Below are 23777 nucleotides of genomic sequence, written 5' to 3'. Positions count from 1 at the left end.
TTTTTGCAACCAGAGGAGTCGCCCCCTGCTGGCTGTTAGAAAGAATGCACGTTTAAGGCACTTCAGCATTGGCATCACTTTTCAGACTCCAGAGGTAGCACACTGTAAAGTAGTTAAAATTAGCTCCTTGACCAGCTTCAATGTGTAGCTGTTATGACGTGACGCTGTCACTTAGATCTGAAGAGGTAAGCTTTATTTGCTCTGGTGTCTTTGTTTAAGTTGCTGGTAAAACTTGCTTAGGTGTATTTCCTGTGTGTGTGTGTGACCGGTATTATTTTGTTTGAGGAGCTGAAATGTGATTAACGCTAAATGGAAGATAGCTATCATATGTATTTAAAGTCTGTGGCTAATATTATTTAGGTACAGTTGGTTAAATTATATTTAGCATTTCTGCCAGCATAGTTGAGTTGCCAACTAAAACTTTCACCTTTAACAGCTTGTCAAGAAATTAATAATGTAAGTCGACCTAATGTTTGTTAAAATTGAGGCACTTCCGGTTTGACATTTGTGCTTTTTCTAACTGTAGTTAATCCTTCAACCACTAAGTTTGGGTTGATGCTGGTTGATGCACTGCTACATGTCACATACTATACTAAAGCAAAGAGTATAGAAGCAAAGCGATGAAATTTTAGTGCTTTTTTGACAATAATCGCTAGATGGCGCTGCCGAACACTTAAATAGCCCTCATTTTAATCATTATGTCCTAGTTATTTTCCTCGGCATAATGAACTGTACGTGTTCAGGTATGAGACCCACGCTACTGCACCGCCCTGCACGTTCATATGATATATCCGGTCCTGCTAGCTGTATGCGGCTGTAATAATGCATATATTGGCTGTATATCATCACTTTTATAATCTTATAATACACCCATGGACTGAATGCTATAAGCCTGTACCGTGGTGAATGTATTAACGTCTCTGTTCCCAAACAACCAGCTATCGGCCAGTAGCTAGTAGCATGACATAAACAGAATTTAATGTAGTTGCAGGCTATTTACTAACATGCAGGGCAAAACACACAACCTCTTATACATCCATGGTCTGTGGTCTCTTGTTCATCTATTTTGGAGGTCCTTGACATGAAAAAGATTGAGATTGCTCTCAAAATCTGTGTGCTGGATTTTTCTAACTACCATTTATGTCCATCGCTCACTTTATGCTCCTCTGGGAAGCGGCCGTGCAAAGAAGTTTAACAAGTAAATAAGTTATTGAGTAAATAGTTATAACAGTATGCAATGGAACAAACAATTGACTTTCACGTCTTAGCAATAATACGTTCTTTGACTATCCTATACTGCCCTTAATGTGGCCTATTTAAACCAGCTTTTAGATGCCTCCTCTTTTCTTCTGCTGTTGCTGCCATGTTGTAAAAAACTCAAGTTACAAATTCTTGCTACTGCTCATGTAGCATTTTATAAATACACACCTGCCAACAGTTCAATCATGTCCCTTCAGGATGGTTTTGTGGAGGAAAAAAATCCTATGTGGGTCCACTCCATGCTGCAGATGCAACTCCCCTCTCCTTGAAGGTTGCCATATCAGCTATTAGCCTCAAGATGAGAGCACCGCTGAGATCCAGCATGGATCACTGATTCACTTTGCAAAGGTAGGCCCAGGTATCCTCTGCTCGTGCTAACATGCATGTCCTGAGTGGATGTCTGGGATTTGTTCTGTCTGTGTTTGTGTGCTTGGCTGCTGGATATTTGTATGTTATCTCAGTGTTGATTTGATTTCAACTGACATACGCTAATGTTAGCCTATTACAGATATATCCTTATTGGGGTATATGTCGGCCAATAAGAAATTGAAATGCCAAAGATTTGTTTGGGATCATTCCATTACATGACATTACGTGTTTATGTTATCTACCATCTATCTCGATCTATGAATTACTTTCTTAACTTTTCTTTTGTTGTTGTTTGGCTGGTGCCTTATGATGCTTTCATACTGTTGATTTACAAGTGGTTCAATAGGATGTTTGAAGTTCAGGTCTAATTAGAAATTGCCCTACCTGTCCAGAGTCATCAATTCATTGATGCCTCTTCATTGCTGACTTGGCAGTCTTACAGCAAATCCAGTTGGACTGTGACTTTGGCAGTTGATAAGATTTACAGGTTCATAAATGTATATATTATAGTAACACTTTGTGAGGAGCTGCTTGGTTATGCAGGTGACTTGAAGCAGTCAAACCAATCGAGTCTTTCTGATATCATAAAGCTGAATGACGAGAGTCAGCAGGAGAGATGGCACAGTCCTACAAAACTGAACTTACCCAGCAAAGTACATTGGTTTGATAGGAATGTGAGCTCAGAAGTTGGGACATAGTTAGTGACAAGATCAAAAATCAATGCGTTGGTTGAGCTTAAGCATCTTAAAAAAACTAAAAAGAGATTTTTTTTAGAAGTATTTATTATTTAGGACCACAAATACTCTCTATTCAAGCACAGTTCGTCAGTGTTATTCAGCTTTCAGACGGGAACCAGCATGGTGACAATAACGCCTGACTACTGTCTTCCTCCCTGCAGCTTCAATTGATTTGTTTGATCTGTTTTTGTGATTGTTTGGATGAGGGAACAGTGCATTAAAAATGCAGTTAGAAACACAAATATTGTTTCTGACAACACGGGGCGCCGTGTTACAGCGCAGATACAGAGACTTTCACTTATTTAAAACATTAACCCGGGATGATGAAACATTTAATAAAGCCGCAGCAAGACTCTTAAAACTGATGAAAACACACTGACACGTTTGATTCAGCGTGCACACACACATACAACAGATGATGAAGACATCAGCCGCATATTAAAATGCCATTTCTCAGATTTCCTCGTGTAAGACTCTGCTGCTAAAAGGTTGAAAAGGTCTCCAACTGTTCGCCTTTTTGTTCATGTGCACATGAACTTTTGTTACCCTTTAAAAAGTTGTAGACATATTGAATAATGGAACCACTCAGTGTGGCCGAGGTGGAGTAAAAGGAACTGTTGATAAATGTAAAAACGCGAGTGAATGTTTTGACTCGACGGCTGCATGTCCTCGTTGCCTCTGTTACGGCCCCGCACTTTGACCTTCCTCCTAATTAGAATCAGATATCTGCCTGTAATGAGCGTAACGAAGCCTGATGGAGTTATGGTACAAAAGACGGCTGGTGTTAAATGGTGCTTACAGGAAGGTACTGTAAGGCATCATGTGAGCTGGTGCGTGATGGATGCCATGCGCTTGGATGGCGACGGTAACGAAAATCAAATCACGTAGTGGGAACATTCTGCTCCTGGAAGAGAGAGTGAAAAAAGGACAAATGGTGTGTACGCATCAGTTTGGTTGGAAAACATCACACATTTGCATTTCACTGAAGGTGTCTGCCATTTCTTAGCTTTCCGCTTGTTTCACAAAATCTCCCACTGTTCTTTCTGGCGGTGCTTTATTTCTTTCTTTTCACTCTCCCTTGCTCTTTTCCTGCTTTTCTTTTGCTGAGTCTCAACTCTTCGGGGATTCACACGGAGAAATCAATTTTGCTTGGCCTCTTTGCCTTTGGAAGGGAACATAGGCATATATAAATATTCACATGCGGCTATTTCAGATCCTCAGCTCAGGGACTGAACCAGTGGATGAGCTGTTCTTCTGTTTGATCATGAAGCCTGTATACATGTGTCTCTATGGATGATTTCTCTGTGCGTCCCTCTCTTTCCACAACTCTTTCCTCAATACATTGTTTTCTCCCTAAAATTCTTCCTTCCTTAACTTCTCACATTCCTCTGATTGTCCTTAACCGCATCTCTACATCTTTTGAATTCCTTTACTTTTGTCTCCAATCATTAGGGCTGGGACGATACACCTATCTCCCGATTCTCGATACTATCATGATACTTGGGTGCCGATTTGATATGTTTTTGCAATTTTTAAGTATTGCGATTCTACGACTTTTGTTAACTTTTTTAACACTAGACCAGACTAGGGACTTTTACTTTGGAAAATATCTAAATCAATGTTGTGCGATACTGTATCGATTCTCCAAAAGCTACATTTTGGCAAGGAAAACCTGACATGGCGATTTTCAAAGGGGTCCCTTGACCTCTGACCTCAAAATATGTGAATGAAAATGGATTCTATGGGAACCCACGACTCTCCCCTTTACAGGCATGCCTACTTTATGATAATCACATGCAGTTTGGGACAAAAACCATGCAGTTTTTTTGCTTGCATTATAAATGTGTTATTTTTGCCCATCATAAAATCGTGTATGGACGGTGTGTTCTTTATACTATGACAGTTTTTTCGTGAAACGAAATAAAAAAATCACAATATATCGCTTCGCTTACAGTATCGCTATATATTGAATCTTTACCCCTGTATTATGATACGTATCGTATCGCCAGATTCTTGCCAATACACAGCCCTATTTTATGAAAATGAGCCCGTCCAGCGCGACGCGTCCGGCTCATGAAACTTGGATCAAGCTGTGAAACTATAGGCAATCTAGTTCTAAAATGAGAGAAAGAGAGCAACGTGAGCAGTGGCAGTGGCATCGCCTATTTCTCGCTTAAAATGTTTTCAGAAGTAGATTTTGGTGGATTGTTTAGATGGAATAACGTTAACGTAACATTATAGACATGACCACTGACTATTTGTGGAACAATTTAGCCACACATTCACACACTGTCCATACACGGTCCAGCCATATACTCGGTTTTGACCGAGTCTTGTTATTCTTCCTTTCCTCATTACTTTGCTCCTTTTTGTGTATTTGTTTCTTCCCTCCTTCCATTCACTCATCTTTCCTCCCTCAACCTCACTGGCCATTCTTTATTTTTCTTATATATATATATGAAATTTTAAGCCCCTTCATAATTAATGTGCCTTTTTTTACCCGTGTGGCTTCTTTTTTTGGAAACTAATTCATATTTCATATTCTCCCTGAACTCATTGAGACAGCAGCTCTGTGCTCTGATTCAAAACGCTGCTCCTCATCACATGTTAAAGTGTCTCTACACAAGGAAAAACACATTTAAACTGCAGCCCGGCCTTCGTTTGGGACACATGCAGCGATTGACCGAACAACAATTCGGAGCTGATGCTGCAGCCACCCGTATTATGTCCTCTCCCCTGGCTGCTAGTCTGTTTGCTACTGATAACTACTTCATTGGTTTCTTTCACAGATATCTCCACCTCTCTCTGCCTTTTAAATCCTCGTGCTTTACTCATTCTCTCCCCCTCTCTCTCTCTCTCTCCCAATTGTCAGCTTTGTTTTACAAACCGAGCAGTGATACTGTCTCTCAGAGGCACACCTCTTCCTCTGCCCTCGCCGGCTGTCAGGCTGGATCTGCTATCACAGCGGGCATGCTCGGTACACCGGTGGACACGCACACATAATACACAAACACACACAGACATAGAACAATCCCGGTGCCACGTGTGCATTACCCAACACACACGAATGTGAACACAAACGATCAAAGCGGACGTAGCGCATGCTAGCGCTCCATTTGACCTCACCTTGACCCGACACCTCCCTCGCAGCTAATACAGCTCGACAGATGTGTGTATTTGTGAGTGTGTGTGTGTGTGTGCTTACAGTCATTCTGATGCATATTTTATATGAGGATGCTGAGTGTGTGAGTGAAACTAGGGCATGAAGGAGGCCAGAATATATCCTGGTTAAATGTGGGTGTGTTTCTCTCCCAGCAGTAGATGAATGTGCGTACTTATTCCATTACCTTTTCTTTTACTATCTAACTATTTTTTCTTTTCTTGCATTGGCTTATCAGTCAGCCTCAGGGCTCATTTTGGAGGTCTGTCTATTAGCCACACATACACACACACACACACACATACAGATGTGCATGTTATAAAAGGGAGGCAAACAAACACAGACCACCTCAGCCATTTGAGGACACTTTCTGTTTAATGTTATTTATAAACAGCTTTTGAGTCTGGCATTGTTTGATAACCACATACAAAACATATTTGGGTTGCACAAAGGAAGAGAGGAGAGGAAAAGAATAAGGAGATAGAGAGGGGGGGAAGGAGGGAGCAACGAGAGAGAAGGAGGAAGAGAAAAAGCAGACAAAGAGGGAGGGAGGTGAGGAGGAGGAGGGAGGCAAAGACAGAGGGATGAATATGAGGATAGAAAACAAAACAGAGGAGGAGCAGGAGGGGGGGCAGTGTAGTGTTAGTGCACTGTATCTTGAATGAGTCAGGAAAACCAAAAAATGAAATAATGATGATAATCGTATTGAATAAAAAATAAAGTTCCAGCTCCTAGCTCCCTGTTTATTTTTTTAGGGAACTACCGAGACACAACGGAGAGTTTTTTTTTTTTTCTTTCTTCGTTTTTTTTTTTTCTTACAAAAAAAGTCATCCTCACAGGAATAAACAGACACAATTTACATCACCTCTGGGTTTCACAGCAGCACAAACAAGTTCACCAGAAGGGGTCTCTAATCCTACATGTCAGGAGAATGACACCAGTGACAGGCTTCGGTTTCCGTCCCCAACATTTAAGATAGATAGACACGTAAAAGGCGGGGCTCAGCAGGAAACGTTCACAAGCAGGGTACAAACGTGGCCTCCTGCTCTTTGATTCCCATCCAAAATCACACATTTCTAGCTTGCCAGCAAACCGTACTAATAACTTCTTGTGCTTTTTTTTATCAGCATGTCATGATTATAAGTCATCCTTTGCATACAAGGGCGGCTCCATCTCTTAAAATAGAATTTATAACTCTGTAATGCTATAAGAAATAAGCATTACTGGCTAGTTAAGGTACCCGGATGTGCCCGTGTGCATCTGTACAGGATTCACCATATTGTAGTTGAGCACTTTAAGTGAATGAAATGGTTCAGGTCTAAAGTCAAAACCTGTGGTGCTCTTGCTGTAGGATTTGAAAGCCCTGGGCTGACAGGGGGGTTAGTAGTTTTGCAGTGTGACAGGAAGGCTGTGAAGGTGATCGGGCTCCGTTTAGGGGTGGGTGTGTGTGTGTGTGTGTGTGTGTGTGTGTGCTTGAACCGCTCCAGTTCATGCAGGTGTCCCATAGTCCTCTCTGTCCTTGTCATATTTCCTGAAGAAGAATCCGGAGCCTCAGAAAGTGGCGGTCCTTCTTGGACGTAGCAGCATTAATATCCAACTCTCCAATCAGGGTTCCAATCAAGTCCGTCTGTTTTTGGAGCGCAATAGAAACACCAGAGAGGACAGTAGAAGTTTGTCAGTATCCTTTGCCCCGTGGTGATCATCACAGATTCTCAACTGCTGTTGTTTTCCAGTTTAAACAGTTGTTGACACCGTTGCAGGAGATATATTGTGGTGGTCATCAGGACTGCTCCCTGACTGTAGGGCATTTGAAACCCTCCTGTGGCTATTTGGATCTGTGCTTGAAGGATATATATTTGTCCCATCGGCCTCCACAGCGTTACAGAGGAAAAGTACATAACAGTTTCTGGAAGTTTAGTGAGCCAGGCGCTGGCCTCAGCTGTTCCTTGGCCTGCACGCGTTGACCTTTCAGGCTCGTTGAGGCCTCTGTTTTTGTAGCCGGTGAAGAGGTCGAAGAGTGAATGAAACCATCCCTCGTTGGCCACTGGCTCTCATTAGGCACTCTTATCTAGTGTCGCTCTACCCGCATGGCTTTAGTGTTTATTTTTCTTTTAGTAGACACACACTCATACAAGCAGTGACACATTCACTCACTCGCTCATTTACACTGACTGTGACCGGTTGGCTCTTTATAATGAAGGTTGGCTTTTGAATGGCTTTTAAGTTGATGGGTTTTGCAAGGACAACAGACTCCTTTTAACAGGACTAGTTTGAAGAATTGTCAGTTATAGAGTCATAGATGTGCCATAACTCCAAGTTGAGTTTAAAAGGATTCAGATTTGCATTAAAGTGGGTTCACCTTCCTGCGAGACATGTAGTAGATATATAGTGATCGTAGTTATTACCGCTATGACTCATTTTACCGCCACTTATGTGTGCAGTACTTTATTTCTGGATCTTAAGGTGCTGTTGGGTGAGCAGCAGCAGTCATGACAGTTATGAATGACTAGTCTTCGTCTCAGCGTGAGTGACAGATGAATGGTGCACTGAGAGAGCGCTATTGTCAAGAGGCCTTGAACTGATTTGATTTGATTGTGCGTTCTTCTCGCTATTACTTGAATGAATCATTGGCTTGTTATTTTTATGTTATTAGAGTTTGTATAAGTACACAAATTTAGTGAAGCAATCGATGCCGCGGAGACAAATGTAAAGTTTTCCTGATGTTTCCCTTGGTGACATCATCAAAATAACGGGCTAAATTGTTTTCCCTGACTTCCATGTTTTGATTATGACTCGTAAAGATTCCTGCCTTTTTAATACTGCAGGGATATTTGGACAGTAGATATTTGATAATGTTCTTTATACACAGTCATGTACACACACACACACACAGTTATGCACACATGCCTCATTTAAAGAGCCAGGGCAGGGTGGTTCAGGAGAATGAATCATAAGGTTGCATCACCAGCACAAAAGTGTCCGTTTCCTGTCTCAGCGGAGGATGACAGAGATGAGTGACAGCAGCAGAGCTGATGGTAAACAGAAAATAGAATCTGCAAAGTGTGACCCTGCTTTATTATTGATTCTCTGGACCCCACTTGGTGGGCCGACAGAAGTTCTGGGGATGCACTTGTTCTTCCTCCTCGCAGTTCCAGACAGGTCATATTTACCTTCGTCTGGAGTATAGTCTTTCTCACCCCCCTCCCGTAGTACCTGCACCTCATTGAGCCCCCCTTTTGCCTTGCGGCCCCGGCGGGTGCAGTTTCTGCGGCCTCCCTTAGGTGGCCGCGGCAGGGGCGAGGGCGAAGGCAAGCTGTACTGATCCCCGTGGGGCAAGTACGGCCGCTGATGGTGGTTGTGATGGTTCCTGTGACGATTCAGGTGGTTCAAAGACTCCCCAGGCTCCGTCTCCCCACCTGGGGCTCCGTGTGCATGACCCTCGCCTGACAGGCAACTGGGCAGCTGCTCTTTCTTCAGCGATTTCAGGTCCTTCTCCGCCAGCTCCGGCGGCGAAACGCACATCAGAGAGGAGGTGGAGCCTCTGAACCTCCGCAGCCAATCCCAAAGCGACAGCGCCTTGCAGTCACACTCCCAGGGGTTGTCGTTCAGTCGTAGGTACTCCAGGGCTGGCAGCAGAGTCAAGCAGGATCCGGATAGCTCAGTCAGGGAGTTATTAAACAGGTACAGGGTGGTGAGGCGCCGCAGGTCATGGAAAGCCTGGCGGTCAACCCACTGGATTCGGTTCTGGTGGAGAAGCAGGCGGTCTAAGACCCCCAGACCACGGAAGGTGTTCTGGCGAAGGCTCCATAGTTTATTGCCGTGCAGGAAGAGATGACTGAGGTTCAGAAGGTCGATGAACAGATCGTCCTCCAGGAACTCTAACTGGTTGTCCTGCCAGGATGTAGGGGGAAGATGAAAGAAAAAAAAAAATGCTTAAAATGGGGTGCCGTGCATTGAACATCACTTTGATATTGTATGATACATTCATTCGTTGTATTGTGATATATTGTTATTGGAAAAAGAAACATTCTTATCCTAATGTAACAGCTTTTAACTTCTGGCATCACACAAGAAATTAATAATATCACAGTATTATAAAGAATAGGTTTGCCTTATTGCACAGAATTACGTCAACAAAGCACATTAAATGCAGGCAATAGCTGGACTATGTAAGGAATTCAAAGTCGGTATTATTTTTGGATGCAGGATGGTTGGATAGCCGGTGATCTGTACAGATTCCAGCGGGCAGTAGCTAAAAAAGTGGTGAGCTGTGTAAAGACCTTTGCACACTAAGTTTGTGTTTTTCGTCGAAATTGTTGCATGTTTAAAAATAAATACGAAATGACATATACAGACAGACACTCAGACTTTTGTCCATCATTAAAATTTTCGGAACAGGTTTTCTGCGCTATTTTTTGCATCCGTCAAAAAGCAAAAGAAGGTTGTTTGACTACTTGGAGCCACTGCCCGTGCAAACGTCATCATTCAAAATGGCATAATAAACATTCACATTGTCTCCCAGCACAAAGCACTTTATCTTTACATTCTGCATCCCTCTTTCATTTCTTTATTGTAGATTGTGGCAGGTGATTGCAGAGGAATGGTTGCAAAACAAAGGATGTAGGAAAGATTAGACACTAGTGATTATGCTCTAGGCCACTGGTTCCCAACCTAGGGGTCCCGACCCCCACTAGGGGTCGCAAGGCCTTCTTGATTTTAAGGGGTGTAGGACAACTTTTAAAAAAAAAAATATACAGTTGGCCTATATCTCAGCATTTCATTAAATTCTGTGAAGAAAACTACACAAAATTGTTATTTTTAAAGTTTGGATTATTATTTAAGATATAAACATCCAAAGAACTGGAACAATGGTCATGCGTCAGGGAGAAGAAAACACTGAATTTGTCAAAGAAAGAAGACTATTAAGTATGAATGATTGTTAAGAATTTAAAAATGCATGATGCAGATAAAGAATTGTATTAAAGGTTCATAAAAATAACAGGGAAAACTCATCTCTGATGCAATATTCGCAAGAAATAATCTGCTCAAATTCATCCAAATCACTCATTTTACACAAATATCCTGCAGTTTTTGCGTTCACTATTTGGTTTAATTGTACAGTTTATCAGTTGTTCTTATTGTTTTGTATTGAATATAATATTAAATATACATAAAATATGTCACTTTAGTCAGTTTACTCAATGATAGAAAAGGGGTCCCTTAAGGGAAAAAGGTTAGGAACCACTGGTCTAGTTAGCTAAATGATAGCTTCTTGCTTATTTCATTCATTCATTAGCCCCGTTTTGGACTAGCGCTATTTATTGCACCCACGTAATTAATTTTTTTATTATTCTGTTTGTTGCAAAAATTCGCAATAAATAGAATAATAAAGGACATTGGACTCAGTGTGCAAGGTTTCTGTGCGCAACATTTTTAATTGGATGATGGATTAAAACAAACACATACGAAAAACACGGACTCGGTGTGCAAAGCCCTTAAGAGGTGTCAGAGAGGGTTTTCTTTGACCTTTGAGTTGTGCGTTTAAGGTCGAGGAGTGTTAAAGGCCAATGGTCGTGGGTGATTTACTCACAACTAGCTGTAGGTGTTGACAAGCTGTTACAGATGAGGTGAGAATGCTGTCAAGCTGTAACCATCACCGCACTCACTCAATATCAATTGATTTTCCCATCAATAATATGGATCCTTTCCATATACTACAAGCTTTTCTCCTCATAAACCCACCATGTAAATAATGAAATCATATATGGATTTGTGTGCTCTGTTTTCCTACAGTGGTTGATCACAGAAGCTATTCTGTAGGTTACTTTAATGTGAGGGCTGCTTTGCCGTATTTTCTCTGCACTCAGGATAACAGCTAGCATTTGATCATCATCCAATTAAAATAAATCAGAATAGGCAGTAAGGGCTGAGCCAGGCTGATGGAGAGATTACACCATAATGCGATTGTTGGTGGCAGATGCAATATACAGTAGAGATAAAAGGAGGCTGTTATCCATGTACCTGTAGGTAGAGATACTGGAGATTATTGAGGCCCGCAAAGATCCCCGGAGGCAGGGTGATCAGGCCGCAGTGATATAGGTGCAGCGCGTGTAGCCGACCCAGGCCAAGGAAGGTGTCTGAAGCGACGGCCTGCAGGTGCCGGTTGTCCCCGAGGTCGAGCTCCTCCAGGCGGTCGAAGCCGTGGAAGGTGGAGGGTTGTATGTAGGAGATGTTGTTGGAGTAAAGCCACAACATTGTGGTGGTGGGCGAGAAGTGGCCGCGGAGCAGCCGCTGGATCTTGTTGTTCTGCAGGAAGACGCGCTCGCTCTGGGCAGGGATGCCCTCAGGCACGGCGTGGAAGTTGTGCGCCTGGCAGGACACGGTGCTAGGTGAAGTGTAACAGATGCAGTGGCGAGGGCAGGGCTGAGAGAGATCCAGGCCACAGAGCACCAGCAGTAACTCCACCCCACCATAACCTGAGAGAGGAGAAGAGAGGAGAATGACAACAAAAGAGATGAAGGGGAAAGAGAGCGTGAGGAAAAAGACAAGCAGAATTAATTGAATTCATACAGCAGAGCTCCTGTTATCAGACACATCTTAAATGAAACACTCATTGCTCTCAGTTTACAAGGACAACAATAGGCATGGTTCAGTGCAGACAAATTACAAGGCTGACACAAATCTCTTTCAAACACACATCCACGTACGCACACAGACATTCATGTATTGTCTTTGAGAGCTATCTCTATTGAGAGCTCATTCTTGTCACACATTTTCCTTCCCAAGCTGTTCACCCTTAACCTTAACCTTGCATACCCTTTACTGTTATCTTTATCTTAAACTCATATCCAAACTCAGGGGACAGTTTTTTCATGTTTTGAAAAAAAACCTTGAAAATCGTTAAATGGACAGTTTGGGTGTTTTTGATGTGGGGTTGTACGAGGTACTTATAGTCAGTGTATTACCTAGAGTAGAAGGCAGTCGGCACACCCCCCCAGCTTGGAGAAGCAGACGGGAGTTACCGGACCGAGGCAAAGCAATGTACTGCTGTGGACAGGGACAGCAGCAAAATGTATTTTAGCCACCTAAAAGAAAGGCCCACCTAAAAAAATTTATATGAGTTTAAGTGTACGCTATATTTAGAATATTCTTGCCAGTATAACTTGCCGTTCGGACGGGGAACTGAAGCCTTTATCTCGCCAAAACAACCAGACTCCAAAAAAACTGTAATTTCCCCTCGCAGAACACAGGAGTTGTTGGTCTACCGCTGCCTTGATCAGTTAGTGTGTTTGTTAGAGCGAGCAAGCGCGAGCCCGATGCAGACTTAACTGCCACAGGTGTCGCTGTTAACAAGCATTTCTAAAAGTTACAAACAGTCCCTTTAAGTGGCTAAAATACATTTTGCTGTCAGCCCCGTCCACAGCAGTACATTGTTTTGGTTCTGTTTAGTAACTTCTGTCTGCTTCTCCAAACTGGGGTCGCGTTGACCATCATCTACTGTAGGTAATACACTGACTATGGATAAGTACCTCATACAACACCACTTCAAAACACCCAAACTATCCCTTTACTACCAAGAGGCCCCTTCACCACCACACACAGATGCGTAAAAGCACTGCTCAGGTCTACAAGCTATATTTGGAGCAGTGTGTGCGGTCTTGTGTTTTTCTTTATTGTGTAGTATAGTATGATTGTAACATTTTCTTTATGCGTTCGTTGGACCAATCTTCACGATACAGCAGACACACACACAGCATCCTATCATGCACCGCACAGCGTTATATCTTTTTGGTTATCCTCTAAAGGCGACAGAAAATCAATGTTTCTCCTGCTTACAAGTGATCATGCACCACACCTGTAATACATTCCCACAATAAGGGAAAGCAAGAGGAATAGAGGGAGAGAGAGGAGGTGGAGGATGAAGCGGGGATCATCTGCAGCATGCCTGTGAAGTGGATATTACTTTTTGTTTTCAGGTTCCCTTCGTCTCAAGCCTTATTTATTTTTTATTTATTTATTTTTTCTTCTGCGTTAGATCACTCATACAGTGTTTGATGTATTGTGGGGCCAGAGAAGTAAAAAGAAAGGGGACTGGAGTCATGCTGATCCAGGGATTAATTTCCGGACAAAGAGAGTTACAATATGAACATCAGGTGCTTACATGTGTCCAGCCTTGTGTGTGTGTGTGTGTGGCATGGACAGATGTGATGGACAGATGTCAGTTCGTCCCGGACACTGCTGCTCTGTAAAGAACAGCATGTTCTGTGATGTCAGCAGAGGACGGAGCAGTGTTATCCTGTGTGGTAAACATGTGTCCGTGTAGCTCTGTACACTTGTGTAACCACGTACACACCAGTATGTACTGTATGTGTTCGACCTCATGTCTTTTTGTTTACCTGACATTTCATTTGAAACCTATTGTGAGAGCAGTGTCTGTTGTATTTGACAAGGCTGACCTTTTTATAAAAATTAAAAAAATAAAACACTGCTGTCGTCATGGCAGCCCATCTTCTGTCCTGTGGTGCCAACAACAAATCAATACTGTGCAGTTCTCTTTAATACTGTATGAATTAATGAATACTTAACATTTATGAATATAGATGGGGGGGAGACACCACAGGTGAATAGGGTAATAATTTTAATACAGTACACCATGAACTTTCCCCAGTTGATTACTTGATTCGTGGATTTATGAAATTCTATGTTTAAATATGCTTGAGGCATGTGCTAAGTTGCATAAATTTCCCAAACAGAAATCTGAGCATTGGATAAAGCCAGGTTCAAAATTCTTGTTTCATTTTGTTGACATATTAGGGTCAAAGGTTTTTATAGAGGCAATTTGGATATCTTTTCATCACTCTATAAATCGTAAAATACAACAGACAGACATAAAAAAGACATAAAACAGACATAAAAAAGACAATTTCGCCCTGTTTTTAGGAATAAAATGTTATATATATGAGGCTATGAATGTTATATGAACGAACTCCTCTGTAAAAAACTTCAGAATAGAGATAGAAAATTAAATTGGAAAGTTTGGTGGATGTGCTACTGAAGTGGAGATTTCTGGCTCAGAGTGAGAAAAAAAACGTCATTCTGAGAAAACGGCCTTCAAAGATGTGTTTTGTAAAATTCCATACATTCTGCAGGACACTACAGGTGAATAGGGTCAAAAAAATGTTAACTAATAGATATCGGCATGAACTTTCCCAGTTGATTACTTACAAGTTTAGAAGTTTTCCGAAATGTAATGTTTGAATATGCAAATGAGGCATTATCCAATGCTAACTTTTGATGAATTTAGGTGAAATCTACAGACGTAAATAGACAAAGTGTAGTACAATAAACACATAAATGTGTATTTTGGATGTTTTCTTTCCACTAGTCTGAAAGAAGACATGTTATGGAAGCAAGATAGCCCAAAATCGCAAAATTGATCAGTGTATGAAAAACAATGTTTTTCCCTGTAGTGTCTGCAACATCTACTTAATTATTTGTGGATTTTACGCTTGTTTGTCAATTTATTAGGGCTGTCAAAGTTAACATGATAACGCGTTAACGCAAATTTGTTTTAACGCCACTAATTTCTTTAACGCATTAACGCAACTTGTGATTTTTAGGTTGTAGCGAGATCAGTTTTAAAGCTAGTGAGAAGATACGGGCATCATATGAAACTTAATTTTGGTGAGGAAATATTGGCATGGCCATTTTCAAAGGGGACCCTTGACCTCTGACCTCAAGATATGTGAATGAAAATGGGTTCTATGGGTACCCAAGAGAATATTTGTCATCGTTTTGTGTTGGTAATTGATTTCCAATAATAAATATACATATATTTGCATAAAGCAAGCATAATTACCTACTCCCATGTTGATAAGAGTATTAATAACTTGCGATAAATCGCGATTAACTATAACATTAACATTAACTATAATGTACCTTATGATTAAACATAATAAATACAGGATTGGGAGCATTTCTATTGCCTCTCAACGGCTCTCAACATGGCGACGGTGTACCGCGGCTCACAGCTAACGGTGCAAACACCGTCATCAGTGCTGACTGAGATAACAGTGCTAACCTGGGGGTGGGGGGGGACCGGAGGGTTGCTGCTACGCTTCCATGATGGTGCCGTCGATCGGGGCGGCGTTATCAGCTGTAACCGCCGTATGAGAGCAATGCAGAGCAGTGGCCATGGGGCACCCTCACATGCACTAAAAGCACGCACGGTTGGCCCGGCTATGTCAATATACTGTATATTCTCACTGGAGCATCATTTAACACACATTGTAATATTTGTCCACACACATTTTTTTTCTCACAATCTGTCTATAACTTTGATTGGTCAAACGTTATTGTTATGAGCTGCAACGTTCAGCGTGTATTCAGTCCCCGGGGTAATCAAAATGATTTTATCTCTCTGTTCTTTCCTCCTCCTCTCCCTTCTCCTCTGCTTTATCTGTCCATCTGTGTTGCCCTTTGCTTTATGCTTTTCTGCCTCCTTCCTCCACAGCTTTATCTTCCTGCACTGCTCTGTCTGCCCCGCCTGCTGTGTCTGGTAATTAGGTATAAAGCTTCTAGTGAGTGTGTAAAAATATGTAATGTGTTATAGAGCATCTTTGACTGTATGTCTGTATGTATCTGTGACTTTGTGTCCTTGTAGTAGTGAGAATCGCTATCATTATTTGAATAGAAGTTTTATTAGATCCATTGAGCTTATACATTTTATTGTAAAAACTGACATGGCCGTGACATTTAGTTCTTCATGTCTTAGTAAAGTAAGTTCTACATGCGACTAGAAAGGGTTCCATAAATGAGAGTTAAGCAATTTTCTGAATGGATCGGATTTGATCAATCATCAACACCGATGACAATTGTTATTTTTCAGCTGTCAGTGTAAGTTTCCACTGTTAAACTCACCAACTGGGTGTTCCCACTAGTCCCATTATATTTTTTTTTTACATTCAAATTGTCTACAAGTCTGCTTGACATGTTCTTGTGATAGTGCTTCTAGCGGTGTTTTGCATTTCCAATTGCTTTGTCTCTGCCTTATGTTTACCCCTGCAGTCTTTCATTTTTTCTTTATGTATTTTCATCATCGCGTTACATCTGACTTCCTTCTTCCTCTGCATTGCCTCTTTCATTCGTTCCAGTTATATCCTCTATATATATTTCTGCTTTTTATTGTGCAATATAGTGTGTACATAAGCGTTTGAAAAAGCGAATGTCCCTTGTCGTGCTTGTATACTGTACATCTGAGCCCATCTGAGGGAAATGTGTGCAGATGTGTGTACATCTCTGCTTGCTGCTTGTGGGTGTTTAAATGTATAGATTGAGAGATGGAAGTGATGATATATTAGATAAAAAAAGCTGCCGACGCTGTAACGCTGAGGGCAGCAAATCTCCATCCAGTCGTTCAAACATTTTATTTATCATTTGCCTCGTAAAACAGGGAATTATCTCACTTATTGATCTGCTTTTGATACTGTAGCAAGGCAGCAAACGAGAAAAAAAGGTTTGCAGTTCAATGTTTCAATTCGAGATGTTCCGATACCAACTCCTGAGCTTGCGGTACCAGCCGATACCAAGTACCGATCTGATACCAGCGCAATAAATATAATATCTTCATTGTTTTTGGGCTGTCTTTGTGGAATTTATCTCGTCGTTGGAATGCGGTTTCCAACGTTTACTTCTGCGGTTCGTCCTTTGTTTTCCCCCCCTTTGCCTTGGTGAAGTCGCATTGCTCTTTCGCCTGATGCGTCTTCAAATATTTTATATTGCTGGTGCTGAAATTGGCAACACTAGCGCCATCCCTCGAAACGGAAGCCTTACATATACTGTACATATCGGCGTTTTACTTCGGAAGAATTGATTTCCGGTTAAACAAGTTGATTTCTTTCTGGGTTAATAAATTATGTTATCGGATCGGTGCACAGACTGGTGTACTCGCCGATACCAAATTTTGGGCAGTATCGGTATCGGAACAAGTCTAGTTTCAATAGTATAAGCATTTGTATAATGCATAAGATGTTTTTTTAAAAGTATGTCTCTCAGCACCAGTGAGGGAAAATCCCCAATCCTGTATCAGCAACAAATTCTTGATACCTTGTTTACCAATGTTAACATGTTTTTCAACCATCGTAACACCACATCAGCACATCCTTGGATTTACTACTGTAGATTTTCAACTGCCTTCAGCTCCACAGCACTAGCATGGCCTGCAATGCATAAATAGACAACTAATTGCAAATCAGCAATTAGCGGAGGCATCAGGCTGGCATTAAGCCAAGCCTCCGACCTCCCAGTAAGGAGCGTCAAGGTACATAAAAATATGTTTCACCACTAATTCTTCATGAAGCATTTCCCTATGTACTGCTGTTAAATAGGGAAATTAATCAGGGTGAGTTTCCATAAAAGTGATTTGTGCCCGGTGTGAATCTCTGGTGAAGGGGGTGTAATGTTTTAAAGCTCAGTTGATACCAACTACCTTCTTAAGATTGAAATATTTTGAGTGATTTTGTCCACCGGGCGCTGTGTTGAACAAAGGTGGAGCGCGGTATGAGGGCTGCAGCTTAATTGTCTTCTGTTTGCCTGTGTCAAATCATTTTAAAATTTGATTACTTGAATATGGGAAAAGGCAGCAATCAAAGAACATATTTTCTCTAAGCTCCTTTTTCTCTAGTGCTCATCATAAATTACCTGAACAATAATACTACACAATTAGAACCTTCAGTCACTACACATACATACGGTATATAAGTATGTGGACACACGAGCATTACATCCACACACCATGTAATTGTTAATCATCTCATTCCAAAACGATGGGCATTAATTTGCCGCTATGTTGCGCCCCCGTAGCTCAGGGGTTAAGATGCTGACCGTGAACCACAATGTCCAACTAGGGACATGTTGTTGCATCTCCCTCATTACCTGTCGTCTCTCCACTGTCTGTAATAAAGTACTGGAAAAGCTTTTCGCAAGATTTCTGAACCTGGCTGCAGGGGATTTGCATTAATGAGATCAGACACTGATGATGAGCGATGAGGCCTGGCTCGTAGTCGCCGTTCCAGTTAATCCCAAAAGTGTTGCGAAGTCAGGTTGAGGTCAGAGGTCAAGGCTCTGTGCAGGCCTGGAGCTTGCAGCAAACTGGACCTGGCTTTGTGCAGGGGGGGTTGTTGTCATGTTAATACAGCAAAGCGTCCTCATCAAAGTGTTGTAAAAAATAATTGGAACCATGAAAAAACAGCCTGAGACCAAAAGAACACAACAGTATATGGCGAGCGGTGTCTACATTGTGGCCATATTGTGTAATTCTACTTTTAGAAAAGCGACTGTCTTCTACACCACACCGTCCAAAGATGTTTTGCTGTTCAAATTCCAGCTTGATTGGTTCATAATCACACTGGTGATGATGATGTCCTTTTGTCCTCTGGGTTGGTACACACACATGGCTTTCACTTTATACCACTAATTGTCCATTTCAGCAAGTGATGCCTTTTTAATCACAACTCTCACTCATTTTCTCTCTTTTGCTCTCTCTGCCTCTGCGTCCGTTTCCCGCTGGTTGTTTGTCTAAATTCTCATCTTAGCCTCCCCGGTTAGATGTTTGCTGAAAGCTTCATCAAGCACAGCCAGGGTTCAATTACAAGAGCCATCTCCCTCCTCTGTCTCTCTCCCATCACTCCACACCAGTCTTAATGTGCAAACACACACACACACAGAACAGGAGCACACATACACATCCTGCTTGTCAGGCCATCATCACAACTGCCTCCCAACTACAACTTGGCATCTGGAGGAGACACCTGCCACTCATTCTGGCAAACACAAGGAGAAAGTAACGGAGCGGGGAATGTGAGAGAAGACGAAGAGGAGGGGGAGCCAGCGAGAGGGGAGGAATGGGCAAGATCGTACTCAAAGGGAATGAGGAGCTCTTAAAACATGAAAGCAGAGGCAAGGGGAAAGAGGCACAGCGTGGCGGTGTGGGAGGGAAAGAGAGCAGAGCGAGGAGCTAAAAAAGGATGATGGGGTGACAGGGATCTACTGCGAAGCGTAGACCATTATATAGGTAGGAGTGTAAATGTCTAGTCTGCTCTGCACGGAACACAACTGTGACTTCTGATGAGTTGCCAACTAATTCTATGACCTTCTATGAGGTGATTCAGATTAACACTTGCAAATTGATTAACACAACTTGCAGAGAGAGAGAGAAAAAAACATTTAGTCACACTGAAACACATGCATTCTCTTGTGCATCCAGGTGTACACACACACGGCCGCGGGGCGCATACACCCACATACAGACACAGATAATCAACCCTAATTAAGAAGCAGTGGCAGGATTTAACCAGAAAAAAACAAAACGCAAGAGCAAAAACAGAGTTAAAAGGGAGAGAAATAACAACAAAAAAAAATGAGGAGGCAGAGAGAGAGAGGGTACAGGAGGGACGACGGCTAGCTCACACACTCAATATAGATGCTGCTCCTCTCTTGTTGGTGGTTGATTTAGCTTAGCATAATCCCAAAGATCATTTAGCGTTGCTCATTCAAATGGTGATAAATCTCTGGCAGAGTTAATGAGAGATTTAAATGGCGTCATTGCCTCAAAGACACAGCTGAAATATCTCTGCACTATATAATCCTCCCCTCATGTAATATAGTACATAACCATTACATCCATCTTCATATTGGAGACAAATCAGGTCAATATCGCGGCTCTGCACCAACGATCCTCTGCGGCCTCGGAATTACTATTTCGTAGTCTTGAAAGTTTCTTTTATATAAAGTTCTACTTATGTGACCCCCAACAAAAAATAAATTAAACAAAGCTCACAGGCAAATCACTGGCTGACCGGCCAGAGTAGGATCCATGATCCTGTCTGGTCACAGAACATCTTAGAAGTTGGCGTAGTAATGACTTTGGGATCTGGTTTAAAGAACACAAATGTTGCAGACCGACAAAGAGTTTCTGCATCTATCAGAATACTCTTTTTGTAAATGTATTTATTTTTTTCATTAGAGTGTCCTTGATTGGCTCGAGCAGGATGAATTGCTGGCAGTGGGCAACTTCAGAAGTCAATGCTGAAGTGCCTTAAACTTGCATTCTTTCTAACAGCCAGCAGGGGGCGACTCCTCTGGTTGCAAAAATAGTCTGATTGTATAGAAGTCTATGAGAAAATGAGTCTACTTCTCACTTGATTTATTACCTCAGTAAACATTGTAAACATGAGTTTATGGTCTCAATCGCTAGTTTCAAGTCTTCTTCAATACAACATGATGTTCATTTAATAAATCATGGTCCCATTTAGAGGCAAATAGACCATAAAGCAGGGAATGCTTTAGGATGTGGCTACCTTGTGATAGACAGGTCGCTACCGCGGCATTGTCCGGTCTGGGTGTTGTCTGTGTTTTCGTCTTACAACTTTAACCCTTTCACAGTGTGTTTTCAGTTCATGAAAGTTAATTATAACCTTTTAGGCACCTGATAATGTCTTGTTCGGCGTTGGTTGTACCTAGCTCCACCCTCTCGTGTATCTTCTGGTTGTAAATAACCAAGATGGCGACGGCTAAATATGAAGTTGGCGACGGCCAAAATCCAAAATGGCAAAGGCCCAAAAATCTAAATGGCGACAGGCCAAAAAACTACGATGGTGACGGCCAAAATGCCGAACTTAAGGCTTCAAAAACGGCAGTCCACAAACCAATGGGTGACGTCACGGTGACTGCGTCCACTTCTTATATACAGTCTCTGTTTGCTTGCCAAACAAACAACCAAACTGATGTGATCCTTTTTTTATAACTTCCATGTTTGGTTGACTTCTACGACTCAGTGCAAGGATTTTCATCAGCTGATACTACCAGTTTTCAAATCCGTCCTTTCTTGTGAATAAATAAATGGCAATGACACACTCACTGTGATGGACTACCCATCCCAAGCAAGTTGATGTCTTTAGTACGTAAATCGGTTGCTGCCTGTGTAGATCTAAACACTTACAGTATAGTATACTTTGAAAAATAGCCATTGTTAATGCACTAAAGCACACAAATCCACCAGTTATGCTCCTTTTTAATCTTGTATTATAATAAGAAACTGTGGACTCTTTAACCTCAGGATCCTCAGCCCAGCGGTGTCTCTGTGCCTCTGTCCAGTAGGGAAGCAAAGTGCTTAAAGTTGAAAGAAAAATCAATATTCATTATCATGAAGCACCTTAAGTGGTACCTCGCCTTTTTTTAACAAATCCGAGAAGGCCTGCTTGAAAGCTATTTTTCGAGGTATCTAGGTATCTCTATAATTGGTGCCGGACCGGTCCTGTGTGGTCTCTTCTCCCACCGCCTGACACTGCCCAGTCTGATTCTCTGCCCCTGGCCTGGCGTTGTGACATCTGTTCCGCACACAACATGCTGGCCCATTAAAATGATACACACACACTACTCTGATCAGGGCGAGTGTGTGTGTGTATGTGGGTGTGGGTGTGGGGGGGACGGAGACAGAGAGGCAGAGACATTGAGAGAGAAAATGCAAAAATAACCTCTACCCTCTTTGCATGCAGTAATTGGGTCATTTGAAAGGCTAAGCTTATCTCAACACTAATCAAGCTCTAATTATACTCAGAAAAACTTTGCCCACCCCTCCCTCCCGTATACACACACTCTCCACATGCATAATCAGATGATGCAGGTCACAGCTTTCCCTATTTAACTGCTGCCTATTAGTGGAGGGAAGATGTGAGCGGGAGTACAGTAGTGGTGCTGCCGCCGCCGCTCTCGTCATGCCTCACAGGAACCACGAGACCGACAGGGTGACATGTGTCGATGGGAAACAGGAGCCATGTTCAGACTTGGATCAGGATGTGTGGCACCTCCTCCTCAGGCATCAAACACTAATGCATTCAGGCACGCAAGGACACAGGAAGCCCGAGACCCACACACTCCTTTTACTCTATACACAGAAACGCCAAGTACACTTGATCATGAAATAGGTGAAAACAAAAAAGTGAAAATATTGAATTTAAGAATATCATTTGCACTGCAAAGACCGCTTATTTCTGAATTACTTAGAGGTACTCCGGTTCACAATCGGATGCTCATTTTGAGCCCTTTTTCGCTTCACTTTCCATTCCCTAAGGTAATATCAGAGTATTTGAGCTGCTTTTTATTGAAAGAGAACCTTGTTTATTGTAAATTGATGTGATCACTTGAAGTAGAAATGTTTGGGTGCGTGGGAACATCAAATCTGGGTGAAAGTATTTTGTTGAAAACGAGCAAAAAAAAAAAAAGAAATACGATAACGATGCTGAAAAACGATGAGGAGTACACTATTCCAAACAATAACACACAGGCTTGCAGGCATGAATGCAGATGCAAAGTGACACCCATACACACACTAACACACATATACACCCCCAATGGAGCTAATTCACAGGAATTTCACAGCTGACTGACCCTGATCTGGCAGAAGGCATCTGTGCCTGCTGAGATGGTGTGTACGAACGTGTGTGTGTGCAGTTTTAACATCTGTGGAGTGTGTGTACATCCACACACAGCAGTTGAGGTGCTGGTTGCCCTCTCGTGTCTTGCCATGACTGGATCTGGAACGCTCTTTGGCAGATATCCTCAGCGGAGAGCGGGGAGAAATGAGCCTGTCCAAAAAAGCCAATGAGAAGAGGAAGGGAAAGTGCAGCATGGGGGCGAGCGGCTTCTTCTCTTAATAGCTGTTTGTCCAATTCCCCCAACACAAGGAAAATCTCTCTTCCTCTTCTTGTGACTACATCATTCCCCGCTCTCTCCTCTATACACTGCAGGTATGAATCACCCTTTGTCACCCTCCTCCGCTCTCCTCCCTGTTGTTCGTTTAGTTTCCCATCTGTCTCTATTACAAAGACTGCTAAAAGTACATCAGGACTTATTATTGCATAAATCTTTCACGGGCGATGACTGTCTGCGTTCTTGCACCTTGTTTTCCAACAGTGTTTTGTTTTTAGCGAGAAATTTCCGTCATGCTCGGGCATTACACTTACACAAATCAGACACGCACAGATTGGAGAAAAAGAGAGAAGAAAAAAAGCGCAAGGCGAAACGAGATGAAGGGTTTACAAATCCAAGTGTCCAGAATGACAAGTGAAGTGAGCGATTTCAGCGCAGTGACATGTCCGAGGGATCATCTGTCACCGGGGCTGTTTTATCGGATAACACGCTGTTACTGCACACTTGCCTCGACTGAGCCAATCCCAGACAGGTACGGGCCTATT

The 23777-nt window shown here is 42.2% G+C and overlaps 1 protein-coding gene and 1 long non-coding RNA gene across 2 annotated transcripts in view; one reads left to right on the top strand and one right to left on the bottom strand.

The window, feature by feature from the left end:
- LOC141752461 (uncharacterized) overlaps positions 1-23777 on the top strand; it is a 143984-nt gene that overhangs the window by 27333 nt on the left and 92874 nt on the right. The window lies entirely within an intron of this gene.
- The window catches only part of rtn4rl1a (reticulon 4 receptor-like 1a), a 96777-nt gene continuing 80629 nt past the window's right edge, over positions 7630-23777 (bottom strand). The window contains exons 2-3 of the mRNA XM_074610444.1: positions 11548-12002; positions 7630-9417 (exon numbers count right to left, since the gene is read on the bottom strand). Coding sequence (XP_074466545.1) covers positions 8518-9417; positions 11548-12002 — 1355 coding nt within the window. The 3' untranslated portion in view covers positions 7630-8517. The remainder of the gene's footprint in view (positions 9418-11547; positions 12003-23777) is intronic.

The sequence above is a fragment of the Sebastes fasciatus genome, chromosome 16 (assembly GCF_043250625.1).
Source record: "Sebastes fasciatus isolate fSebFas1 chromosome 16, fSebFas1.pri, whole genome shotgun sequence".
NCBI lineage: Eukaryota > Metazoa > Chordata > Actinopteri > Perciformes > Sebastidae > Sebastes > Sebastes fasciatus.
This window is presented reverse-complemented; position numbering and strand designations above follow the sequence as displayed.